General features: G+C 42.2%; 1 protein-coding gene across 2 annotated transcripts in view; it reads left to right on the top strand.

The window, feature by feature from the left end:
• Nucleotides 1-20,944, top strand: part of Ncbp3 (nuclear cap binding subunit 3) — a 36,076-nt gene extending 15,132 nt beyond the window's left edge. Inside the window, exons 4-14 of one of the 2 annotated variants that reach the window (XM_052756762.1) lie at nucleotides 1,464-1,589; nucleotides 2,106-2,234; nucleotides 2,449-2,525; nucleotides 3,836-3,944; nucleotides 5,856-5,955; nucleotides 6,974-7,077; nucleotides 9,564-9,849; nucleotides 12,585-12,739; nucleotides 14,728-14,889; nucleotides 16,751-16,913; nucleotides 17,366-20,944. In XM_052756762.1, the coding sequence (XP_052612722.1) occupies nucleotides 1,464-1,589; nucleotides 2,106-2,234; nucleotides 2,449-2,525; nucleotides 3,836-3,944; nucleotides 5,856-5,955; nucleotides 6,974-7,077; nucleotides 9,564-9,849; nucleotides 12,585-12,739; nucleotides 14,728-14,889; nucleotides 16,751-16,913; nucleotides 17,366-17,474 (1,520 nt within the window). In that variant the 3' untranslated portion in view covers nucleotides 17,475-20,944. Of the gene's footprint in view, nucleotides 1-1,463; nucleotides 1,590-2,105; nucleotides 2,235-2,448; nucleotides 2,526-3,835; nucleotides 3,945-5,855; nucleotides 5,956-6,973; nucleotides 7,078-9,563; nucleotides 9,850-12,584; nucleotides 12,740-14,727; nucleotides 14,890-16,750 lie in introns of both variants that reach the window. The other variant, XM_052756761.1, reaches the window with a different exon arrangement.
• Nucleotides 20,945-24,704: the final 3,760 nt, after the last annotated feature.

Genomic DNA, 24,704 nt, shown 5'->3' with positions numbered 1-24,704 from the left:
TGTTTTAAAATAATCTGGTATATAATTTCTCTCTCTCTCTCTCTCTCTCTCTCTCTCTGTTGCTTTCTTACTATGTTATGTTCTGTAGTTTTGTTTGGGTAAACCATGATTTACTTAATATTGGGTAAGCTGTAACTTATTACCCTTAGGGCTGCTGGATTGTTAGAAGTAGTGCTGCCCTGAACATTTCTGTGTGTGATATGATCTCGTGTGTGTTAGGGTTGATGCTGAGAATTAGGTTTTTAGGATATGTGCTAGACTATATTCCCTTATCCTTTGGACTATCCTTGTCCATGCTTCCACTAGCAGGAGGAGCAACTCCTCCCATGTGGCCAGTGTTTGATGCAAAAGACAAAACTGCTCACTGGAAGCTGGTATCTTTTTTGATTGGTTTTAGACTGGGTCTCATGTGGCCCTGGCTGGCCTGGAACTCACAGTGATCTGCCTGCCTGCCTCCTGAATGCTGGGATTAAAGGTATGCACTACTACACCCAGTTTAGTATCCTCTTAATATGAATTTTCCAGATTAGTAGGAAGTCAACCCTCTCTTAATATTTTTATCTGCCATTTATATTTCCATCTGTGTAAATTGTTTACATCTTTTGCCATTTTTGTTTTGAAGTGTTCGGGGTTTTGTTGTTGTTGTTGTTTTCTTTTGAGATAGAATTTCTCTGTGTAGCCTTAGCTATCTTGGAACTAGCTCTTTAGACCAGGCTGGCCTTAACTCACAGAGATCCGCCTGCCTCTGCCTCTGCCTCCCAAGTGCTGGGATTAAAGGCATGTGCCACCAACCTCCATCTGAGTTGTTGTTTTACTGATTTGTAGGATATCTTTTGTGTGTGTGTGTGTGTGTGTGTGTGTGTGTGTGTGTGTGTGTGTGTGTACAGTAAGGTTTGAGACAGACTCTAATACTTGAGCCCAGGATGGCCTGTAACAAACTATAGCCCATCTGGCATGGAACTTGTGGCAGTCCTTCTGCCTTAGTATCCCAAATACTGGGATTGTAGGCACCATCATGCCCAGTGATTTGTAAGGTTTCTGGACTCTAGCATCCCGTTATAGTTTCTTTAGTTTTCATGCTTTGCTGTATCTGAAGGTGGAGGCTCTTCTTGAAGTGTTATATCCACCGTTGGACATTTCTCTTCAGTATATATGTATAATTTCAGAATCAGCTTGTCAAGTTCCATGACCAGTAGGGAGAACTGCCATATATTTACCATTGCTTTATTTCCTCAGTTTGAGCCCTGGGTGGCTATTCTGAATCACATCATTTGCTTAATGTAGTTTAATGGTAAACATTAGTGCAGTTGACCTTACTATCTTGTTTGGTGTTCTTTTGAAATAATTATTGCTTTAGCTTCTTCCTCTTCTAGACCCGTTATCTAAACCATTGTAAAGAAGTGCTGGCAAGCTGTACATAGCAGGTAGGAAAATTCTGTCTGTTTTTCTTTTTTTTTTTGTAGCAATCCCCAAAGTGAGACTGGAGACCATCTACATTTGTGGAGTAGATGAGATGAGTACCCAGGATATCTTTTCCTATTTTAAAGAATATCCTCCAGCTCACATCGAGTGGTTGGATGATACCTCCTGTAAGTATACCCACGTTTTCTGTTTAGTATGCTTTTATTTATGATTTTAAAAGAGTCCTTGCTATCTTTGATAGTGAATAATTATGGCCCAAACTGTTTATTTTTAACTTCTGTTCTTAGTCTAGGAGAAAAAAAGCTAACCTGATAATACTTACATAGCAGTCACTGTGTTTCAGGAGCGTTTTCTGGGGGGTAGGTCTTACTCTAGCTCAGCCTGGTCTAGCACTGGAAATCCTCTAGCCTCTGCCTGCCATGTGTTGGGATTGTAAGTGTGTGTTGCCACATTTGGCTTCAAGCAGTTCATATGTATAGAACAGTTATTTTGTGGAAATGCGCTTGGGAGTGTAGCTTTAAACGATGTTCATCAAGCATTTTTCCATCACTTTCATACTTTTTCATGAGCTGGTTTTTACTTTGACTGACAGCTGTCTGTGGCCAGTGAGACTGTGACAATGAACCTGATGCCAAATCCGCTCTCAAAAACCTTAGATTTGAATGTGTGATGTTTTATTTTAGGTAATGTGGTTTGGCTGGATGAGATGACAGCCACACGAGCTCTCATCAATATGAGCTCTCTGCCAGCTCAGGATAAGATAAGAAGCAGAGATACCAGTGAAGACAAGTTGTCTGAGAAGAACAAGAAAGGTAACTACACACAAAGGGGCCCTTGTTCATTCTGTACACTGACCAGTTCTGGGCCTTTGAGTAGAGTGTTATGAACACTGCATTTCCAGATGTTTCTGAGGTGAATTATGATGCTTGGGTCATCAATCAATAGGAATAGAAAACACTGGGTTTTTTAAATTTTATGAGATGGGGTTACATTAAGGTTCCTCTTGTCCCTCACACTCCATTTTAGACAAGCAGGAAGACAGTTCAGATGACGACGAGACTGAAGAAGGAGAAGTTGAAGATGAGAATTCAAGTGATGTAGAGGTTAGTATTAGGGCAAAGATAATCTGCAAGATTTTATTGCAAAAAAAATGCTTACTGTCTTTTTAATGTAAGGCTTTAAAGACTTAGTAAGCTGTGTTCTTTGTCTAGCTTTTACCATGGAACCTTCTGAAGGTGCACTAGACTCTTAGCCTTTTAGTTTATGTGGATGTAACAGTTCATCTTAGAATCTTAGAATAGTGTTTATACTTGTGCAGAAGAGAAAATGGGTTTATTAAGAAATACTTTGTCCCAGCACCCGGGAGGCAGAGCCAGGCGGATCTCTGTGAGTTCAAGGCCAGCCTGGGCTACCAAGTGAGTTCCAGGAAAGGCGCAAAGCTACACAGAGAAACCCTGTCTCGAAAAACCAAAAAAAAGAAAAAAAAAAAAAAAAAAAAAAAAAAAAGAAATACTTTGAAGTGTTACTTAACCAATAAAATATGGAAAGGCAACTAGGGTTTGTTAGAAATCTTGGAGTGCATTCATTTGAAACATTTTGTGTGTGGTGCTAGGGCAAACCTAGGGCCTTGGACATGCTAGGCAAGTGCTGTGCCTCTGATCTGTGTCCCTAGCTAAGCATATTCATTTCGAGTTTAAATATTGAAATGGTAAGTGTTTACTGTGTACCAAATTCTGGGAACATACTATCACCCCACTGGAGGCTATATGCTAAAAGGGAAGACAGATACACAGTTACATGCTGTTAGGAGACACCATGAGCAGGATGAAGACAGTAAAGGGTAAAAGGAGGGAGAATTAGGACTTCAGAGATGGTGTATACTATGCTTGCAGAAGACCTGAGTTCGATTTCCAGCACCCATGTGGGATGGCTCACAACTGCCCCCTATAGGGCATCCAAAACTGTTCTGCCCTCTGAAGACAACTGCACTCATGTGCACATAACCCTACACAGATGTAAAAACATAATTTTAAAAAATGTTTATACTGAAAGAAAATGATGGAGGTTACTCTTTTAGGCAAGGTAGTCAAAGAAAATCTGGCTTCAGAGGTCTCCAGAGGAATGAGTACTATAATTGTGATGGGTATAACAGATAGAATGCTTTTTTTTGTGGGGTGGGGGGAGGTTCAAGACAGGGTTTCTCTGTGTAGTTTTGGTGCCTGTCCTGGTTGTCACTCTGTAGACCAGGCTGGCCTCAAACTCACAGAGATCCGCCTGGCTCTGCCTCCCGAGTGCTAGGACTAAAGGTGTGCACCACCGCCGCCCAGCCTAGGATGCTTTCTTAATGGTAACCACAGAAAAAGTGTGAAATATGCTTTGATTTTTACATTGAAAATGTTTTCTTTTTCTTAAGTTGGACACATTGTCTCAGGTAGAAGAAGAGTCTCTGTTAAGAAATGATCTTCGTCCAGCTAACAAACTTGCTAAAGGAAATAGGCTATTCATGAGATTTGCTACAAAAGGTAAATTTGATATTGATTTTTGGTCAGAATGATGAATTACTGAGTGAAACGTTTCCTATTGACCAGAAGTTAGCTCAGATAATCCCAAAACTCCCTTTAAATAAACACTTTATGAAAACTGGCCTTACTGATTGAGAAGGAATTTCTGTACAAAACGTATTTGTTAGTGTGTATTTATTATGTAGTGATTAATTTTATTGTTACATTCCCATACATGCTTGTAATGTACTTGGACCCCATTCATTCTTTTTACTTCCTGTTCATATATTCCTTCCCTTCCTCTTTTTACCTCCCTAATAGTTCCCCTTTTACTTAACTCCGTAATTCCACATAGAAAAAAAATAGGATACTTGGTGAACCTTTAGTTTTGTTTTCAAAACAGGGTTTCTCATTGTAGCCCTGGCTGTCTGGGAACTCACTCTGTAAAACCATGCTAGCCTGGAACTAAGGTATCCACCTGTCTCTGCCTCCTCAGTGCTGTGATTAAATGTGCGAGCCGGGCGGTGGTGGCACACGCCTTTAATCCCAGCACTCGGGAGGCAGAGCCAGGCGGATCTCTGTGAGTTCGAGGCCAGCCTGGGCTACCAAGTGAGTCCCAGGAAAGGCGCAAAGCTACACAGAGAAACCCTGTCTTGAAAAACCAAAAAAAAAAAATGTGCGAGCCACTATATTGAGACTTTGTTTTTAAGAGAAGGGAGTTTTATTAATAAAAGTAGAAAATTTGTAGGAGCCATAGGTGCTGGGCATGGGACCAGAATGGCATTGACAATGCTCAGGGTACCCTCTAACATGCGGAACCCACCATTGAAGTGCTGCTGTAGATGAAGATTTAGTTAGGGGTACACTGATCTGATCCAGGACTTTATCCCAAAGATATTACCATGTCTGTGACAAAAGAGCTGGCTTTGAAATGAATGCGATTCCTTGGGCACACACTGAGTTTACCACTGTGTCCATCCTGGTCAGCATAGATAACAGTGATGGCCAGGAGCAAAGGTGTTCTTTCAGTTCCACTATCACCCCATTTGAATCTGCCTGGAATCGCTGGACCAGGGAGTCTTCCATCAAGGCCTAGGCCAGCTGTGCTGGTAGAAGTCAGATCTTACAGAAACTCCTCCTGAACCAAAGCTGTGTGTGTGTCACCTTTACCTTGGTGTCTTTGGGCTAGTTTCAGGTGAGATGAAGTTGAGCAACCTAGGCAGGCGCTCAGTATAGTAGCCAATGAATACTGAGGCTCCCCTTTCTTCCACTGGGAGAGCCCATTGTCTACCATGTCTACCTGTTTCACAAAGTTCTCATGCATCTTTTCATAGAGGATGCTCACCTTCACTATTGCTAACAAGCAAGCCGGTAGTCTGTGCCCAAATAACAGATAGATGAATCCTGTAGTGCTAATGTACTGCCACAGCTTCCTAGGGAATAGGGGCACATGGTGGGAACCCATTGGTGATGGTTATGTCAGGGTTGCCACCCGTGTCTACCATAGTGCCAGATGAAGGTGCTTCGATAGCATGTCTCCACATAATTTCTGAGCCCTATATTCCAGCAGAAGAAATGTGCCTGCTGGTATCTTGTCTCAGTAGAAGATGCCACTATATGTCCCAAATTTGGGACAGTGCCATGAGGTTATTGCAGGGTCTTTTGGGGGTGATGGAATAGACCATTGCATATAATATTTTGATAACTGGATATGCAGATATCCCTACAATATACTAATTTTGGCTCCTTTTGACATATATCCAAAAGTAGCATAGATAGATGAATTATATGCTCTTTTTATTGCTATATTGTAAATTTAAGGCCAACCTGGACTACGGGGGACCCAGCTTCAAAAACAAATTCAAAATCAAGCAGTCAATATTATCTTCACACTCACAGGAAACCCTAAATAACTATTCTATTAACTTTCAGATGACAAAAAGGAACTTGGAGCAGCCAGAAGAAGTCAATATTATATGAAATATGGAAATCCAAATTATGGAGGCATGAAAGGAATTCTTAGCAATTCATGGTGAGTCTAAAACCTTAAAATATGATGGTTGTTTATCTTAATGTTTTTATTAGCATATATTAATTGCACATAATAGGCTTCATTATCATATTCACATACAGGTATATAATGCATTTTGATAGTTTGATCTTGGCCTCCCCTATCCCTACCCACACCTCTTCCAACTAGCTCCCTTCTACTTTGATGTCTCTCTTTGGTGTGTGAGTGACCCATGAGTTTCCTTTTTACAGGAGCATGGGTGCCTACTAGTAGTCACTGAAGAAAATCTCTCCCTCCCAACTCAACTACAAACTGTGTATAAATCATGGGTCCTGTGAGTCCCTCCCCATTCCATAACAGGGGTTGATGAACTCAATCTTGTATAGGTTTTGTGCAGGCCATCATAGCTGTGAGTTTAAGAGTGTGGCAATCATGCTATAACCAGGAAGTCAGTGTTCCACCCCATTTCTCTCTTCTCCAGCTCTTACATTCTTTCGGGCCTTCTTCTACAGTGTTTCTTGAGACTTAGAAGGGATGATACAGATGTCTCATTTGTGGTTAGGCATTCAAGAGTCTTTTATTCTCAGAACTTTGTCAGTTTTAAGTCTATCTTCACTGGTCACCATTGCAAAATATTTTGTTCTGGTTTTAGTTTTTTGAAAGAGTGTCTCATGTAGTCCAGGCAAGTCTCAAACTCTTATGTAGCCAGGCAGGATCTTGGACTCCTGATCCTCTTGCCTCTGCCTTCCCAAGTGCTGCGATTGCAGGCATGTGCCACCAAGCATGGCTTAAAAATACAGTCATTTGAACACCACTTCAGCTGTTTTTCATCCTTCAGTTGGTGTTCTGTGGCAGAATGTCAGAACCTCCTGTGGACTGAAGGAAAGTGAGGAAGAACTCATGATTCTTAGCTGTGGCAAATGATAGGAGAACACTGCTTCGGCACCTAACGCTGTGCCACTGTGGAGCTGGAATGAAGTGGATTTCAGCATCCTTCTTATTGGTTTCTGATGGTGTGCTTATTTTGGCAATATTGCAGGAAGCGAAGATATCATTCCCGTCGCATTCAGCGGGATGTGATCAAGAAGAGAGCCCTGATTGGGGATGACGTTGGCTTGACGTCGTATAAACACCGACATTCCGGTAGTTGCCTGCTCAGCTCTTGGGTAGACAAACACATGTTTGGCTCTCGAAATCGTATTTTTATTCTTAACACAGTCTTTTAAGGTTCCAAACTTTCTTATCCTCTTTTCTTTGCCCTCACCCTCTGCCAACATAGAGGAAAGTAAGTCAAGTCATGGTTAATTTTAAATTGCCCATAAAAGAGGTCACATGATTTTATAAAACTGTTTTAACAAAAGGGACCATATGTTACAGAGAGAAAATGAAAATAAAAATTTCTTAGGAACTTAATTTTTCTACTATTAATATCAACAACTGCATGAAAAAAACCTTATCGAATGGACTGATTTTGTTTCCTTTTCCGATAATGTGAGTAGACTGCTGTGTTGAGTGTTTTTACACATTGGTTTTTATATATGAATGCTACTAAAACATGAGACATTATGACTTGAGGTTTTTTTCTTTCTTTCTTGTGTGTTTATTATAAAGGATCCATTTTCATTATGCTTTCTAAAAGATTCACTTTTATTTTGAACTTATGTGTACAGTCTTCTGCATGTTTTATAGAACTAGGTAAGTCAGCATACAGACATGCACAGGTGTCATTGGGATGAGACAGGAAGAAATAGAGTGTATGCACTTTTAGTTAATGGATGTGTACAGAATTGTACCTTTGAAATCTGTGTATTAGTAATAAGCATAGTTTCTGTTATACTTTGCCAGTTTCAGTTACTCTAAGATATTGTCAGCTGGGCATGTGCCACATGACTTTAATCCTAGTACTCGGGAGGCAGAGGCCAGTGGACTTCTGTGAGTTCCAGGCCAGCCTGGTCTACAGAGCTAGTTCTAAGACAGCCAGGGCTACACAAAGAAACCCTATCTTGAAAAACAAACAAAAATGTTGTTGTAACCTATCCTTTATGCTCGTATTAAAGAAATTAGGAAGTAAATTGCCCCTAATTCAAGTATTCTAATACAGTAACTGATTTTATTTTACCTTTATCACATTGGTCTATTTTCATAAAATTATAATTATTGTAAGTATACTTTGTATTTGTTTTTCCCACTTACCACAAGCATTATTCATACTTATTTTGAAAAAGATTTTATTTTTAATTATATGTGGATGGGGTGTGTTGGTTTGTATAGTACCTGTGGAGGCCAGGAGAGGGTGTCAGATTCCCTTGGAGCTGGAGTTACAAGCCATTTACTCTGGGAACCAAACTCTAGTTCTCTGCAAGAGGAGTATACACTCTTAACCCCTGAGCCATCTTTCTAGCCTCATACATAGCCTATAAGCTTTAGAGTTAGTTGATTTTTATTGTTGAGGGTTCTCATGTGGCATGAAGTTACACTGAACATTGAATTAGTGAATATTGAACCATATAAAACATCTGGTCACACTATTTTCATCAACTGATCAGTATGTAACCTTGCTGTGCCCATTTTTTTTAAATTTAAATACAGCTGATTGAATGTGCACTATTAATTAATTGGCATTGATTTAACAGCTGACAGCACTGTAACTCGTGCCTGAACAAGGCTTATTTAGTGTAGGTGTTTTCTTCATGAGGTGCACCACCATTCTTCTACAACAAATAACAGTTCATCACTCACTGTATTTAATGGGACCTTTTTTTTTTTTTTTTTTGGTTTGGTTTGGTTTGGTTTGGTTTGGTTTTTCGAGACAGAGTTTCTCTGTGTAGCTTTGGAGTCTGCCCTGGAACTCGCTTTGTAGACCAGGCTGGCTTTGAACTCACAGAAATCTGCCTGCCTCTGCCTCCTAAGTGCTGGGATTAAAGGCGTGCACCACCACTGCCCAGCTTGGGACTTTTTTTTTTCTTCTTCTTTTCTTTTTCTTTTTTGTGAGACAGAGTCTCTCTCTGTAGCCCTTGTGTCTGGAACACATTGTATTGTAGACCAGACTGGCCTTGAGCTCTCTGAGATCCACCTGCCTTTGCCTCTCAATGCTGAGATCAAAGGCATAGACCACCACACCCAGCTTAGGGACCATTTTTAAGCAATGAAATTATCAAGAGAAAGCACAAAAAGTGAAAACACAGCAGTTAATAAATTGAAAAGGACCTTGCTTACAGTATGAATCATGAATAAAAAGATGTTGGTGCTGTTGCCTTGGACAGGAAGAAGCACATCTGGCCACTTAGTTCTGTCAATCTGCACATGTCTACAGATGTTCTTGACAGTACCTTGAGTGTTGATTTAGGAGCCACAAATAAATCTGACAGATTTATAAATATAGAACAAATAATGAAGATTGCTCATATTGTACATGAATTTATGCTACTACATTCATATTTTATCCAGTCTCTTGGATAAGTAAGTAAGAATAAGAATGGCGTCCAGTTTGATACTTTTACAGATAGTAAATCCTCCAGTACAGTCTCAGAGGTGGCATTCTTTCCTTCTCCCAGTGTAGAGTAGAAGTCATGCTTGTTAGTTTAGCCTTAAGTTTAGTTCTATCTAACCTTTGGGTTAAATTTCTTCAGGATTAGTGAATGTTCCTGAGGAACCCATTGAAGAAGAGGAAGAGGAAGAGGAGGACCAAGACATGGATGCAGATGACAGGGTCGTGGTGGAGTACCATGAGGAGTTCCCAGCTCTCAGGCAGTCCCGGGAGCGGAGTGTGTCTAGGCGGTCCAGTGCGAGCAGCTCAGACTCAGATGAGATGGACTATGATCTAGAACTGAAGATGATTTCCACTCCTTCCCCAAAGAAAAGCATGAAAATGACCATGTATGCAGATGAAGTGGAATCTCAGTTGAAAAGTATTAGGTAAATACTTTTCTTCTTCTTCTTCTTCTTCTTCTTCTTCTTCTTCTTCTTCTTCTTCTTCTTCTTCTTCTTCTTCTTCTTCTTCTTCTTCTTCATTTTTTTTATTTTTCGAGACAGGGTTTCTCTGTGTAGCCTTGGCTGTCCTGGAACTCTCCCTGTAGACCAGGCTGGCCTCTAACTCAAGATCCTCCTGCCTCTGCCTCCCAAGTTCTGGAATTAAAGGCGTGTGCCACCACAGTCCAGCTAATACTTTTCCTCTTTTTATTCAATGTTAACTTTTTTTTTTTTTTTTTTTGGTTTTTTGAGACAGGGTTTCTCTGTGTAGCTTTGCGCCTTTCCTGGATCTCGCGCTGTAACCCAGGCTGGCCTCGAACTCACAGAGATCCGCCTGCCTCTGCCTCCCGAGTGCTGGGATTAAAGGCGTGCGCCACCACCACCCGGCTATTCAATGTTAACTTTAAATTAAATTTACTCATTTATGTATTTTGGAAATATTGATGATTGAACAGAGGACCTCTTGTGTACATATTAGGCATTAGGCAAAGCACTCTCCTACTGAGATATATTCCTACTCTGTAATTTGATTCTTTTTATTTTTATTTTGATTTTGAATGTATGAGTGTTTTGCCTTCATGAATGTCTGTGTACCATATTCATTCAGTGCTCTCAAAGGTCAGAAAAAGCTGTCAGATCCCCTGGAACTAGAGTTACAGATGGGTGTTGGCTGCCATGTGAGTGCTGACATTCAAACCCGGGTCCTTTGGAAGAGCAACCAGTCCTCTTAACTGCTGAGCCATCTCTCCAGCCCTTATAATTTGATTTTTAAGTGGTAATTACAGATGCAATCCCTCTTCATGTTGCAATAATTTTTACCCTAATTTTCATTTCTTTGTAGGTGTTTAATGGAAGCACCCAATTTTTTCCTCTATATAAACAATAGTTGTTGCATAGACAGTATAGAAAGTGAAAACCACTTGTATTCCCAGACATCTGTTATTTTTCCACCATATGTAGTGCATTGTTTAACACTATCATCACTTATTTAATTACTTAGAAAAGATTTCTTTAAATTTTCTCATGCATGAGTATGCCACAGTGCATGTCATAGGACAACTTGTGGAGCTGGTTCTCTTCTCCTACTATGCAGGTCCTGAACATTGAACAGAAATGGTCAGACTCGGAAGCAAGTACCCTTACCTCAGAGCTATCTTGCTATTTAGTTTTGATTTTTTGAGATTGAGTTTCAGTGGATAGCCCAGGCTGACTTTGTGTTTGCATTCTCTTCCCCAGCCTCCTGAGTACTGACTGGGATTACACGTATACACCGCCACACCTAATCCCCTTTGATAGTTACTTATGTTTCTGTTAATATTGCCCTAGCTAAATAGATTCTTCAAAGTCTGTCTTGCTATATAAAATAGTACACGTGTTTAAAAATCATACATGTATTTAAAATACATGTGTTGCTGGGTGGTGGTAGCACATGCCTTTAATCCCAGCACTTGGGAGTCAGAGGCAGGCAGATCTCTGTGAGTTCAAGGGCAGCCTGGTTTTCAGAGCAAGTTCCAGGACAGCTTGGACTACACAGAGAAACCCTGTCTTGAAAAAATTAAAAAATTGCCGGGCGGTGGTGGCACACGCCTTTAATCCCAGCACTCAGGAGGCAGAGCCAGGTGGATCTCTTGTGAGTTCGAGGCCAGCCTGGTCTACAGAATGAGTTCTAGGAAAGGCGCAAAGCTACACAGAGAAACCCTGTCTCGAAAAACAAAAAACAAGAAAGAGAGAGAGAGAGAGAGAGAGAGAGAGAGAGAGAGAGAGAGAGAGAAAAGGAAAGAAAGAGAGAGAGAGAGAGAGAGAGAGAGAGAGAGAGAGAGAGAGAGACGGGTTTTTAAAAATCTGTATGTATTGCAGAATTTCCTTCCTAGGGCTTTACCCACATTACTGCCTGTGACTCATACTCTTACCAGGTTTAGAAACTATTGTTCTTCCTAATTTTTGTGGACCTCTGGAACAGAGGACATAGTTATTTTAATGAGCAGATTCAATAAATACAGATTTTATTTAAAATTAGTGAAATTTTGAGACAGGGTCTCACTAAACCAAGTAGACTGGATTTAAATGTGCTCTGTAACATAGGCAGGATATGAATCTGTGATTATTCTTAGTCTCCCAAGTAGCTGAGCCTGCAGCCTGTACCACCAGGCCTTGGCTTTCTGAGGTACTCTCAGATAGGAAGGAAAGGGGCTGTTACTGTTGATTTGTGTGGCCTTGTTCACATCTTTGTGTTTAGTTTCCACAGAGCTAATGGAGAATTGTAGCAGAGTAATGCTCTCTCTCATAGTAGGATGGTCTGTAGACAGAGAAGTATCGTGTTTAAAGAAGGGGATTATAGATTTACTGTGGCTGGACTACATCCAGATTGCACTGGGTGAGCAGAGTTCCAGCCTCTTTGCAAGCATCTGTTTAATGTTGTTTGCCCTTGGAGAAGGTGACCATCAGTTATATGTTCTGTGATAAAGTGTACAGGCATCACATGGAAACCACCCTGTGAAAGTCAACAGCCAGCTGCCATCACCATCTCTTCATAGCATGTTAATCCTGGTTCTAAGCCAGCTAGTGAATAGTGGTCCTCTGAGATTGAGTTTCTCTGAAGTAGGAGACTTTGCTTGTGTCCTGTCTCACAGTTGAAGTTGGTTTCTTGTGTTCTCCCCTCTTTTTTTTTCCCTCCCTTACAGGAACTCTATGAGGGCAGATAGTATATCCACAAGCAATATAAAAAACCGAATTGGTAACAAATTGCCGCCTGAGAAATTTTCAGATGTTCGACACCTCTTAGATGAAAAGCGTCAGCACTCGTGTCCACGGCCAGCGGTTGGCAGTACTAAACCAGGTACTGTTCTTCTTCCTTGTGCTCCTGACTGCTTCTTGTAAGCATCTCCAGTGACCAGGCCTGGCCACTAGACTACAACAGCTGTATTGGCTGTTTCCTGCCTCTTGAGATCAGGTGGCCAAGCTCTATCATAGAGAGATTAAAAAGCCCAAGATCAGGCCACCCTGGAAAGTTCCATCCCCACAAGAAACCCTGTATAAACCTGCCTCCTGCTCAGTTCTTTGCTGCTTCCCTCTAAAGCAGAGGCAGCCATCATCCTGTGTCTTTCCCAATAAATCTCTTGTGTGAGGCTTGTTGTGCTGTGTGACTTTGTGGTATTCATAGGCTTCTGATTGCCAGGATACCTTTTCCCTCAAAGGTATAACACACTCTGAGCACCTGAGAGCAGGTGGGCTCAGAATAGGCTCTTCTAAACTGATTAAATTGTTCTTGTTGTATCTAAATCTTTAGCTAGGCATTAGATTCATGAGAAAATAAAACCAAATTTTTGACAAAACTAGCTTTTAGTATTTTTGTCTGAAATAATAGATGATATTAAATAATAAATAATATAATTTCCCTGGTATACTTTATACTCCAAACCATTAAAGTTAAGTTGCATGGTTAGATGCATGATTGAGTGTGAACTAGACTGTATAAGTGAGTAAACCCTGATAGAACAGTATGTGGGTGTGCTTGTGGCTAATAGCCTAGCATGTGCAGGTCTCTGGGGGCGGGCTGCAGCATTTGCCGTAGATCTGCCGAGAGAACTGGTGAAGGGTTTTGGAGAAAACAGCTTTAGATCCTGGTCTTGGGAGGGAATAGAGTGCAGTTGGTAAACTATCTTTTGAGGTGGGGAATAATCTGATTCTTATTTTAAAAAGATGACTTTGGAGGAATAGAATATAGTGGGCACAAAAAACAAGATAACAAGGACTGAACTTGGTCAGGGACAGTGAAGATTGGGGCTATGAAGGGGACCTTGGGAGGAGAAAGGATGGAAGAGAAAGAAGCCAAGGAGGAGGCTCAGCCTGAGCTCTGGGGGGAGGGAGGTTACATAAGATGTCAAAAGCTGACGCAAGGCTCAAGGCCGATGAATGTGTAGCTGCTGTTTGTTAGTGGAGACCTCAGGCCCAGCAGCTCTATGACATAGGCTTGGAGGAGAAACACGCTTAGTTTAGGACATGACTCCTTTATACTTGGCCTGTTGCCAGCCTCATTATACTTATTGGTTAAATGTAGTAAGTTTATTGAGAACAGCTTGTATGTCCAAGGATTGTGGGGAGCTTGCAGTCTTGTTACTGAAAAATTTGGTATGTTATTTAGTTTTGCTTGGTTCTGCCAAAAAAGAAAAAAGAACGAAAGAAAACTTTCACTTCAAGCAAACAGCTGGTAGCCTCTGCCCCCAAGTTTTAAGTTTTCCTAAGAGAAGCAAGACCAATTATGAACAGAACAGGCTTTAGAAGCCTTCTCATACCAAGTCCTGTGCCCTCACTGTGGGAGATCTGGGCTCAGGTCCTTAGAGAGCCGTGCTGACTAGTTTTTTTGTCAGCCTGAAATAAATTAGAGTTATTTTGGAAAAGGGAACCTCAGCTGAGAAATGCCCCTGCCAGATTAGCTTGTGGGCCAGCCTGTGGTGCATTTTCTTGATTAATAATTGATATAGGAGGGCCCAGCTCACTGTGGGCAGTATCACCCCTAGGCTGGTTACTAGTTGGGATAAGAAAACAGGATGAGCAAGCCAGTAAATAGCACTCCTCAGTGGTCCCTTATCAGTTCCTGCCTCCAGGTTCCTGCCTTGCTTGAGTTCCTGCCCTCACTGCTTTTGACGATAAGTTATTAAATGAAGTGTAAGTGACATAAACCCTTTCTTCGCCAAGTTGCTTTTGGTCATGGTGTTTTATAACAGTAATAGAAACTATAGCTAAGACAAAAATCTTAGGTGTTTAGTACTTACAGTAAAATACACATGCTTAGTACTACAGGTGTACTTTTTCTCTTTTTTTCAGATATTCGTCAGCGGTTAGGAAAAAGACCATATTCTCCAGAAAAGGCTTTTAGTAGTAATCAAGTGATTCGGAGAGAGCCCTCTTCAGATGTACATAGTAGGCTAGGTGTTCCTAGACAAGATGTTAAAGGCCTCTACTCTGATACTCGGGAGAGGAAATCAGGTGAGCAACACTTCACACTGCTGGATGGGAAGGAGTGGCGAACAGTGGTTATAGCATAAGTAGAGTCAGTGCTTACTCCTCTCCAGTTAGCATAATTGCTTTTGTAGGCATCAGTATCATGCCTACAGGAGAGTTCAAAAAGGAGAAAAGAGTACACACCTTTGTTTAGCAGGCTTTCTTTTGGGCCACTAACCAGCTCCCAGATCATGACACAGAGACTTATTATTAGTTATGAATGCTTGACCTTAGCTTAGGCATGTTTCTTGCTAGCTCTTATAACTTATTTTATCCTGTTTCTCTTCATATATGTTTTTACCTTTCTTTCATTCTTTTTTTGGGTGTTTTTTTTTTTTTTTTTTTTTTTTTTTTTTAAGACAGGGTTTCTCTGTGTAGCTTTGTGCCTTTCCTGGATCTCGCTCTGTAGACCAGGCTGGCCTTGAACTCACAAAGATCTGCCTGCCTCTGCTTCCCGAGTGCTGGGATTAAAGGCGTGCGCCACCACCGCCCAGCTCCTTTCTTTCATTCTGTATGTCCTACTTTTTGTCTGGCTGGCCTTGGGTGTCTCTCTCTTCCTTCCTTCCTTCCTTCCTTCCTTCCTTCCTTTCTTTCTTTCTTTTCTTTCTCTCCTCCCTCTCTCTTGTTCTCTCCCGAGCCTAAATTCCTCCTATTTAATTCTCTGCCCACCAGCCCTGCCTATCCCTCTACTGCCTAGCTATTGGCTGTTCAGCTTCTTATTAGACCAATTAGGTGCCCTAGGCAGGCAAAGCAACACATCTTGACATTGTTAAACAAATGCAACATGAACAGTTGTAACACTTTTACATAATTAAAGTAATAATCCGCAGCATAAATATAACACACCTTTACATAGTTAAAGTAATATTCCACAACACTCTTGCTTCTTTTTAGTTTCACATTATTTAGTTTCTTTATCCACACATATATCTAGTTCTTGTCTTTTTTTTAAAGATTTATTTATTTATTATGTATACAGTGTTCTGTCTACACACCAGAAGAGGGTACTAGATTTCATAACAGATGGTTGTGAGTCACCATGTGGTTGCTAGGAATTGAACTCAGGACCTGTGGAAGAATAGCCAGTGCTCTTAAACCACTGAGCCATCTGTCTAGCCCATATCTAGTTCTTTTCATGTAGCATTTTTCCATAATAAATCTTCCATGTTGCCTTACTCTTCATAAATAAAACTTAATTGCTTCATAGTGTATCTATACCACCACATCCTAAACACATTTATTTATTGTTAGATTTTAATAAAATGCTCTCCTTTTTTGATTTATATGTTTTGCCTACATATTTGTCTGTGTACTGTGTATATGTATGTTGTCCTTGGAGGTTGGAAGAGGGCATTGGATCCCCTGGAACTGGAGTTATGGACTGTTGTAAGGTGCCATGTGAGTGTTCGATGTTTAACCAGGTCCTTTGCAAGAACGAGTGCTCTTAACCACTGAGCTATCTCTTCAGCCCAATAAAACTCTTTAAAAATTAATAGCTGAAAGCCTGAGAATTGTCATAGTAAAAAGAAACCCTTCAGTTTGCAGAATGTTAGAGCTGGAGGTTCCTAGCAGACTGAGGTGGTATGAGCATGGGGCATGATGCCTCTCACCTGGGAAAGGGACAGGTATGGCAGGAAAGTGTAAGGTGTCCTATGCCTGATGTGAGGACACCTGCTTTGAGCTGTGAGCCTCTCCTGTTGAGTCTCAAGCCGTCGACTTGCAGACTGTGGCAAGTGCCTGTGCCGATGTTTTCTGCATGGCAGGTGTTGGCAGTTCACCTGCTTCCTCAGAACTGTCTGGTTCTCAGCATTGATTGCCAAACTGAGGTATCTTCTCACCCCAATAGGTGGTTTATGGACTCGCTTAGGATCTACACCCAAGACCAAAGAAAAGAACACGAAGAAAGTGGATCACAGGCCGTCTGGTGCTGAGGAAGATGACTCGGAGCTTCAGAGGGCATGGGGTGCTTTGATTAAGGAGAAAGAACAGTCTCGCCAGAAAAAGAGTCGGCTAGATAGCTTGCCATCGCTCCAGATTGAAGTCAGCCGGGGAAAGTAGCTCTGGTTCAGAGGCAGAGTCCTGATGCTCTGGACTTGGCAGCTGCCCTCAAATCTGACATTATTCCACAGGGTGGGGCACACAGTAGGAACCTCCCTTGCAGAAGTTGGCGCCCTTCCCTCCTACCTGCACCCTGAACTCTTGCTGTCCCAGTGGGCAGATTTAGAGTGTGATGAGTGTTGAAGGGCGTCTCTGTCTTGTGCTGCAGAGCTACAGTTCTGGGCCCTCAAGTCTTCTCCCCCACCACCCCACAAGCTTTACCCTTGGAGAAAAAGGCAACCCTCCAGATTTTGTAGACGTTTTCTTAATATTTTTAACATTGTGTCTTTTAAAAGAAATGTTTTACACAGTTCATCCAAAGAGCAGAGAACTGAACTTCTCACTGTTGCCTTGGCCCTGACAGCTCTTGCCAGCACCCTTTTCCCAAGAAAAGTCAGTTTCTAGGTGCTTATTGGACAGTCTTTGAGGGGGAAGATGAGGGACGCTGCCAGCCCAGCCTTCCAGCACCTTAGTGTGGGGGCTGAATCTCAGATCTGACCTGAGCTGCGTCTGCCCTCCCGGGTAGATAGAGCTGTAGCAGCAATGGCTTCCATTCCTCCCTGGGGAGTTTCTGTTAGGACCTTTTATTGGCTGTTAGCCTGATGGGAAGACCTAGGTCAGTGCTGTGGGACTTCTAGGGACAAACAACTGTGACTTCTGAATTTGGAGTTGATTTCTGTGCTTAGGGATGGGGTCTTGGGTTAATGTTGAACACTTTTTAAGTCTGTATTATGTTTAAAGACTATTAATGACTTAAAAGTTTAAATTCTTAATTTTTATATGTGGATATTCCTCCTGTTGGCTACAGGGGAAGCTCAAGTGGTGTCTCTTGTGTTGTTAAATATACATCATATACTTTGGAAGAAGGCAGAGGGGAGTCTCTTTATTTTGAATGATACTAGTTGTATGGTCTGTTGTACATGAGTTCAACTTGCTTTGTGGCCACTGTAGGAAAAACTGTCTGTCTGCAGTGGACTCTTGTTCATTACACTTTTCTAGAAGGGATGGGTTGATTCATTCTTTCTGTCTCTGACTTGTCACTGAAGACTTATTCAAAACTAGCAAATAAGATAATAGTTTCAGAAAATTTTAGTTTATTTTTAATCTTTCAAATTATTTTACCATGCAGAGGCAGTAGATTATTTGGCCTCTCCTCTGACTTTTACTTTGCATTATTCAATACTGTATTCCTCTACAGGTGTAAAAATGGTTTTTCACTTGAGCACATTAGAATCTTGGAGTTAGAGATAATGGTGAGCCATCGTCCCTTTGGGATATCAAGCTCTTCACCTGCTTGGATTGTTCTGATCCATAGAGCACTTGGCTTGTGGTTGAGCACATGTCCCATTGATGGTTGACTACATTGTGAATGAACAGTGTTGTAAGCAGAGAAGCAGAAGGCTTAAGAACTGAAAATTGTAACAAACCTGTATCATATGTATTATTTGGTTAAACCCCCACCCCCCACCCCCATCAGAAAAGATGAGCATATAACCAAAGTGGTTTGACTTCTGGGAATCCTAGAAAGGTGGTTTTGATTTCTCCACTAGCTCAGACCTAAGGCCTCCAGAGTTTCTAAGCTTCTCTTGCCCTGTGTAGTTCACAGCTCACAGCCAGGTTCTTAGATGTTCAGGCTTTGGTAGAGTGAAAAGAAAAAGGGTCCTGAGAGCAGACCTGGATGCCAACCAGGACTCTGCCCAGTGGGCCTGCACCTTCGTTTCCCCCATGAGGCAAGTAAATGGTCTGGTGCAGTTTCTGGCTTTGTTGGTATCTCTTAGTGATATTTTATTATTCTTGAAGCTGTGGCTGCAGCATGTTTTCTGTTGAGGTGGCCAAAGTGTCAGGAAGACAAGGTAAGTGTGAGGTTGTGGGCAGGCACTTAGCCCAGGCTCTGGTTCTGCCAGTGCGTTGATGTAGATGTGCTTCCCACCTGACATGGTTTCCTCAGGGTTTAGACAACTCCCCCGGCTTGCTTTCTGTTTCTCAATTATAATGCTTCCATCCACCAGTCCAGGCCCATTGCCTAGGGTCTTGGAGCACTTGTCAATCTCCTGCTAGAGATGAGGGGGAGGACTTCATGGAAGATAGGTAGTATATATTCAAAATTAGCCCTTTGAGCTGACCTAGAAAGATGTCCACTTCAGCAGCCTTGCAGTTGAACACAGAGAACCCAGAAAGGTATGTACTGCCTAAAGTGATGGCCTTCCCAGCCTCTCTCTCCAGCCTGCCTTTGGAGCTGCTCAGGTCTTTAGTACCTTGAGCCCTTTGTGCTTAGGAGTGACAGTGGATAGTCAGGACAGCCCCGCAGACAGCTGGGTATGCTTTATCCAGGTCTCTTTCTGTACATGTGGGGTTAGTCTCTACATGTAGAAGATTTTAAATACACTTCTGCTGCTTGATAATAATCGCAGATACCTCATCTGTTTCCTACTCTCCCTCTTTATAGAGGGGCCAGATAGCCTCTGGCCTTCCTCTAGCCTGATACGAGCATCCTTCCCTGCTTCTGTCCTCCCTCACTGCTGCAGCCTCTCTCAACTCTTCCTCTCCATTCTTCACATTGTAGCCGGGGTGAACCTTTGCTTGAGAGATTTAAAGTGCACATTTCAGTTGGCTGTAGGCTATTTGCAGAGTTGTGTAACCATTATCATAATCAACTCTAGGACATTTTCATCACCAAAACATCTTGTTCCCACTAGTAGTCATCCTTCATTCTTACCTCTCCCCAGACCTGGCAACTGCTAATCGTTCTGTCCTTGAGGGCTTATTTGCCTATTAATGGACATTTCATAAATGTCCTATGCTATGTGTCTATTTATATCATTTCAAGGTTCATCCATGCCATTTCAGTTCTTTCTTTTTCTCTCCCTCCTCCTCCTCCTTCTCTCTCTCTCTCTCTCTCTCTCTCTCTCTCTCTCTCTCTCTCTCTCTCTCTCTCTCTCTCGTGTGTGTGTGTGTGTGTGTGTGTGTTTAGACAGGTTTTAATTGTGTAGCCCTGGCTACCCTCAATCTCCCTATGTAGACCAAGCTGACCTTGAATTCACAGAGATTGTCTTCTCTGCTTCCCAAGTGCTGGGATTAAAGGTGTGCGGCAGTGTGCCTGCCAGTGCTTTTTTTTTTTTTTTTTTTTTTTTTCAGTTTTTAAAATTGTGTATATATTTTATTTAATTAAATATTTCATTTAATGGGCATTCTGTGATTTCTAGTTTGAGACTATTGTGAATAGGCTTCTGTGAATATTTGTGTGCAGCTCCCCTTCACGGACATGTGTTTTCATTCTTATATGTAGGAGTGGAATCAGTGGATCATATGTTAGCTCTTACCTTTAGTCTTTGGAGGAATTGCCAAGCTGTGTTCCCATGGAGTGTATCAGACTTCCAGTTTATCACATCTTCTCCAATACTTACTCTCCACTGTGAGATGGTATTTTATTTTGTGTGTGTGCGCGTGTGTTTTGTTTTGTTACAGTGCAGGGGATCAAACCCAGGACCTTGCACATGTAGACAAGGGCTGTACCACTGAGCTACATCCTAGTCCCAGAATGGTTCTGAGTTGCAGTTTCCTAATGACTAGTGCTGTTGGCCAGTATTTCTTCCTCTTCCTCCTGCTCCCCCATCCCCTGTTTTTTCCTTTTTGTTGTTGTTGTTTTGGTTTTGTTTTGTTTTGTTTTTTTCTGCCTTTTCAAGACAAGGTTTCTCCTGTAGTCCTGGCTGTTCTGGAACTGGATTTGTAGACCAGGCTGACCTCAAACTCAGAGATCTGCCTGCCTCTACCTCTCGAGTGCTGGGATTAAAGGCATCCATCACCATGCCTGGCTATTGGGCATATTTTCATGTGTAACAAGATGAACTTTTAAAATATCAATCTGATCTTATTGTTACTGTGCTTAAAACCTTTGCAGAACTTCATCATTGCTTCCAGAATAAAATTCCAAACTTCTTTGATAGCCTTTGGAGTCGATCAGGATGGCCTCTGGCAGTATCTGTGGCCTGTTCTCTCTCCTGCCCTCCCCACTCCAATCCTCTTGATTTCACTGACTTTCCAGACTGCACAGGGCATGCCTTTAGGCAGTGCCTTGCCTTTTTTAGTTCTCTCATGATAAAGGCTTTAAGAGGCAGTCCTCAATACTGGTTTCCTTATGTGTGTGTCCCAGTGTGCCATCAAGGAATCTTAGCTGACTCCAGGACTAGATCATAAGTCAATGCCTGAGGTTAAAATTGAGTGTAATCTAATCAAAATACCTCCTGGAAATCCCAAGGTGGGTGCCACATTGAAGGCCAGCATCACAAGGTTCTTGCAGTCAGTTCTTGCCTTTGTAGGAAAGGGTCACTCTTTCTTTGGTTGAGTACTTGGTGAAGCAGTTAAGCCTGCAGTTTAGGACGGTGTCATGCAAATGTTGCCTTATCTTGGTGTCACCACACTCAGTGAGGTCACTTTTAAGAAGCTTGGGAACTTGGGCCCCAGGAGCAGCAGAAGAACAAAGGATGTCCAGGTTTTCCCCTCCAGCTTGCCTGGACTTGCTGAGGGGGAGGATGGAGGTAGTGTGGCTCCATCGCTTTGCAGCTATTTTTGTTGTTTGTTTACTTTTCAAACAAGTGCTTCATGTTTAATCCTGTGGCTCATGTAATGCGGACCACATGCCTTTAGCCCAGCACACCTCAGTGGACTTTCACTTCCTGTTCCTGGTTAATGTGTTCACTAGGCTGTAAGGGCGTAAGAGCAGGGACCATGTTTGGCTTGTGCACTGGGCTTTCTCCATGCTTGTCACCATACTAGCCCAGCAGGTCCTCCATGAACATTTGTGAGATTGTAAACCTTCAGCCCGAAGAGCAGCTCTACCCTCAGGCCCATGCCTCTTACACTCCAGTCCTCATTTTCCGCCACGTGTATGGTATGCTTTATTTTCATCTTTTGTCCTTGTTTTCCTTCCAGCCTGTGAGCTCTTAAGGAGTAGTATCTTCATGTAGTTTTCTCTGTTTCCCTGAATCAGGCCAGCCCGGTGTAAGCAATGTTTCAGAAGTATTTGGGAAGTGAATGAATTTGACAACACAGCTCACACACCATTTTGTGCAGGCTTTTTGATTCTAACTGAGTTCCCCAGATACAAAATGGCCAGAATATTCATTGGTATACCATGTGTGCAAAGAGCTCTCGTTTAGATCTCAGAAAACATCAGATGTTGATGGTCTGCCATATCTGAGCTGGAGTTCATCCAGCTCTAGAAAAGTCACTGGGAAATCATTTTGTTTTTCAGACTTGGGGACAGTTTTTTTGGGGTTTAAAAGAAAACTACCAGGCAAATTGTAAATCACAGCAGATGACGAGGAGAAGGAAACAGAAAAGGTCACACTGCTTGAGTTAAGCTGACTGAGACCTCAGCCATGTCACGGCCAGGAGAGGACTTTAGAGAAGGGGTAAGCAAGTCCATAAAGTCCGTAGTACCAGAAAGAGCACGCTTGGGTCCAACCAGTATCTGAAAGGAAAAGGATTAGGTTCTCTGAACAGTGGTTCCACACAGTCCTGAGCTAGGAACCCAACCCAGATCTACTACAGGAACAGAGTTGCTCTTAACCTCTGAGCCATCTCTCTCTCCTGAAGATTTTTTTTTTTTTTTTTTTTTAGTATTCACCCTCTCTAGGATAGGAGGAAAGAAGGCTGGCAGGTAAGTAGGAGGCCCGGAAGAGGGAACATTGAACCAGTTCTTAGCCCATGGTCCTATCAAGATAAATGACAGCAACCCAAACAGGAGGCAGGAAGTAGCTGCCTGCTAGAGCAGCTGTTGTGCCCGAAGCAGCATTCCTCCTCTGCTACCAGCTTGCGGTCGCTGGTGAAATGCTGCTGTGCACTTTGGGTAAGCGGTAATAGTGTTGCTTTAACTGCTGCGTGGATAAGTTTGGTGCCTAAGTCTTTGCTTTTAAACCTTATATAGTGAGGTGTAACTTAGAACTTGAGCCTTTTCCTCTCCCTTTAAATGTAAGAACTCAAAGAAGAAAATATTTTATTTTTGGTAATATTGAGAGTAGTACTTTTGCTTCAAGACAGATTGTAAAGTGCGTAATGTGCCGGGCGGTGGTGGCGCACGCCTTTAATCCCAGCACTCGGGAGGCAGAGCCAGGCGGATCTCTGTGAGTTCGAGGCCAGCCTGGTCTCCAAAGCGAGTTCCAGGAAAGGCGCAAAGTTACACAGAGAAACCCCGTCTCGAAAAACCAAAAAAAAAAAAAAAAAAAAAAAAAAAAAAAAAGTGCGTAATGTGACCAGCAGCAAAAGCCTAGAACTAGTCTTATGTTTATGTGGCAAATCTTAGCATAAAGAGTAGTAGTCCCGACTCCTCCGAAGCCTGGTAAGCATTTCACAGAACTTTCATACATCTGGAAGCAGTCGGGGAATTGCTGCCTCAAAGCCTGTTTCAAATGGTGTCTCCTTGTCACACAAGCTGCCCTGGCCTCGAGCCCTGACTGGTCTAGAGCTGTCAATCCTACATCAACCTACCAAACACTGGGATTACAGATTTGCCTTGGCTCTATAAATTTTTCTTTTGAAATAATTGCAAAATCACAGTAACGTTCAGGATAGAACAAAGAACATTTTTTTTCTATATTTTATTTACCATTAAGCATGGTAAAGCATGAAAGTGGTATTTTACTATGCTATTGATAAACTCCAATGCCTGTGATACTCAGTGTACCAAAGTCACTAGTCATCTGTTTAAGCAGTTCCAGAGGCCCTTTCTGGATGCTCGGATTCTTCAGTAGTTGAGACTTTGTGTGACCTCAAACACCTCTACCCCTGGACCAGTGAGGACCAGTGTAGGTCAGAGAGCAAGAGCCTCCCACCATGGATAAAAACAGCCTCTCCCTATCCTAGTGTTGGGTCCAATGACGTGTCCCTTTCCTGCTTATATACAAAGGTTCCCCTGAGTGCCATGAGCAGTTGGCAGCATTCTTAGCTCAGGTAGAATGTCTTTGAAGAAAGGCAAATAGGACGATGACTGGAGCTGAGGCAGGTGGTGGGGGACTCATTCTCTCTCAGATTCACAGCTGGAAGACGGAACATGTCCCTCTCCGGGCCTTAGTTTCCTTGTCCATTAAATGGAGACCTCAAGTTTCTTCTCTGCACATGGTAGTTGAGATGGGAGGGACTCCTGCTATGCTTTGCAAGGAGCATTGGGAGTATCCAATAGGAAGGAGATGAGATCATCAAGAGACCCACCTGATCCCACAGCCAGTGCAAGCTCCCTTCCATCCCTTCAGTCGTGAAGGGACAAGAAGGACCAGTGAGATGACTCAGTGGGTAAAGGCTCTTGTCACCATACTTAATGGCCTGAGCTTATTCTCTAGGATCTACATGATGGAAAGAAAGATTCCTGCAGGTTGTCTTTTGACTTCCACACATGCACTGTGACATGTTCATGTGTGAACATGCATGTTCAGTCTTTAATTTGGGAGCTATTTGAAAAGATAGCCTAAGGCACTAGTTTGCTTGGGCAGCTATGACAAGATACCACAGAATGGATGGTTTAAACAATAGACATTTATTTTCTTACAGACCTAGAAGCTAGAAGAGGAGAGGGTTCTAGCATGAGAGAGTTCTCTCTTTAGCTTGCTCACATGGCCTTTCTCCTCTGTGTGCCTGTAACCCTTCTCATATCACCAACCCTATGGCATTAGGGCTGGGGCACCCTTTTGAACTCTTAAACTTAGTGACCT

The sequence above is a fragment of the Peromyscus californicus genome, unplaced genomic scaffold, assembly GCF_007827085.1.
Source record: "Peromyscus californicus insignis strain IS unplaced genomic scaffold, ASM782708v3 Scaffold_3__1_contigs__length_106647218, whole genome shotgun sequence".
Lineage (NCBI taxonomy): Eukaryota > Metazoa > Chordata > Mammalia > Rodentia > Cricetidae > Peromyscus > Peromyscus californicus.
This window is presented reverse-complemented; position numbering and strand designations above follow the sequence as displayed.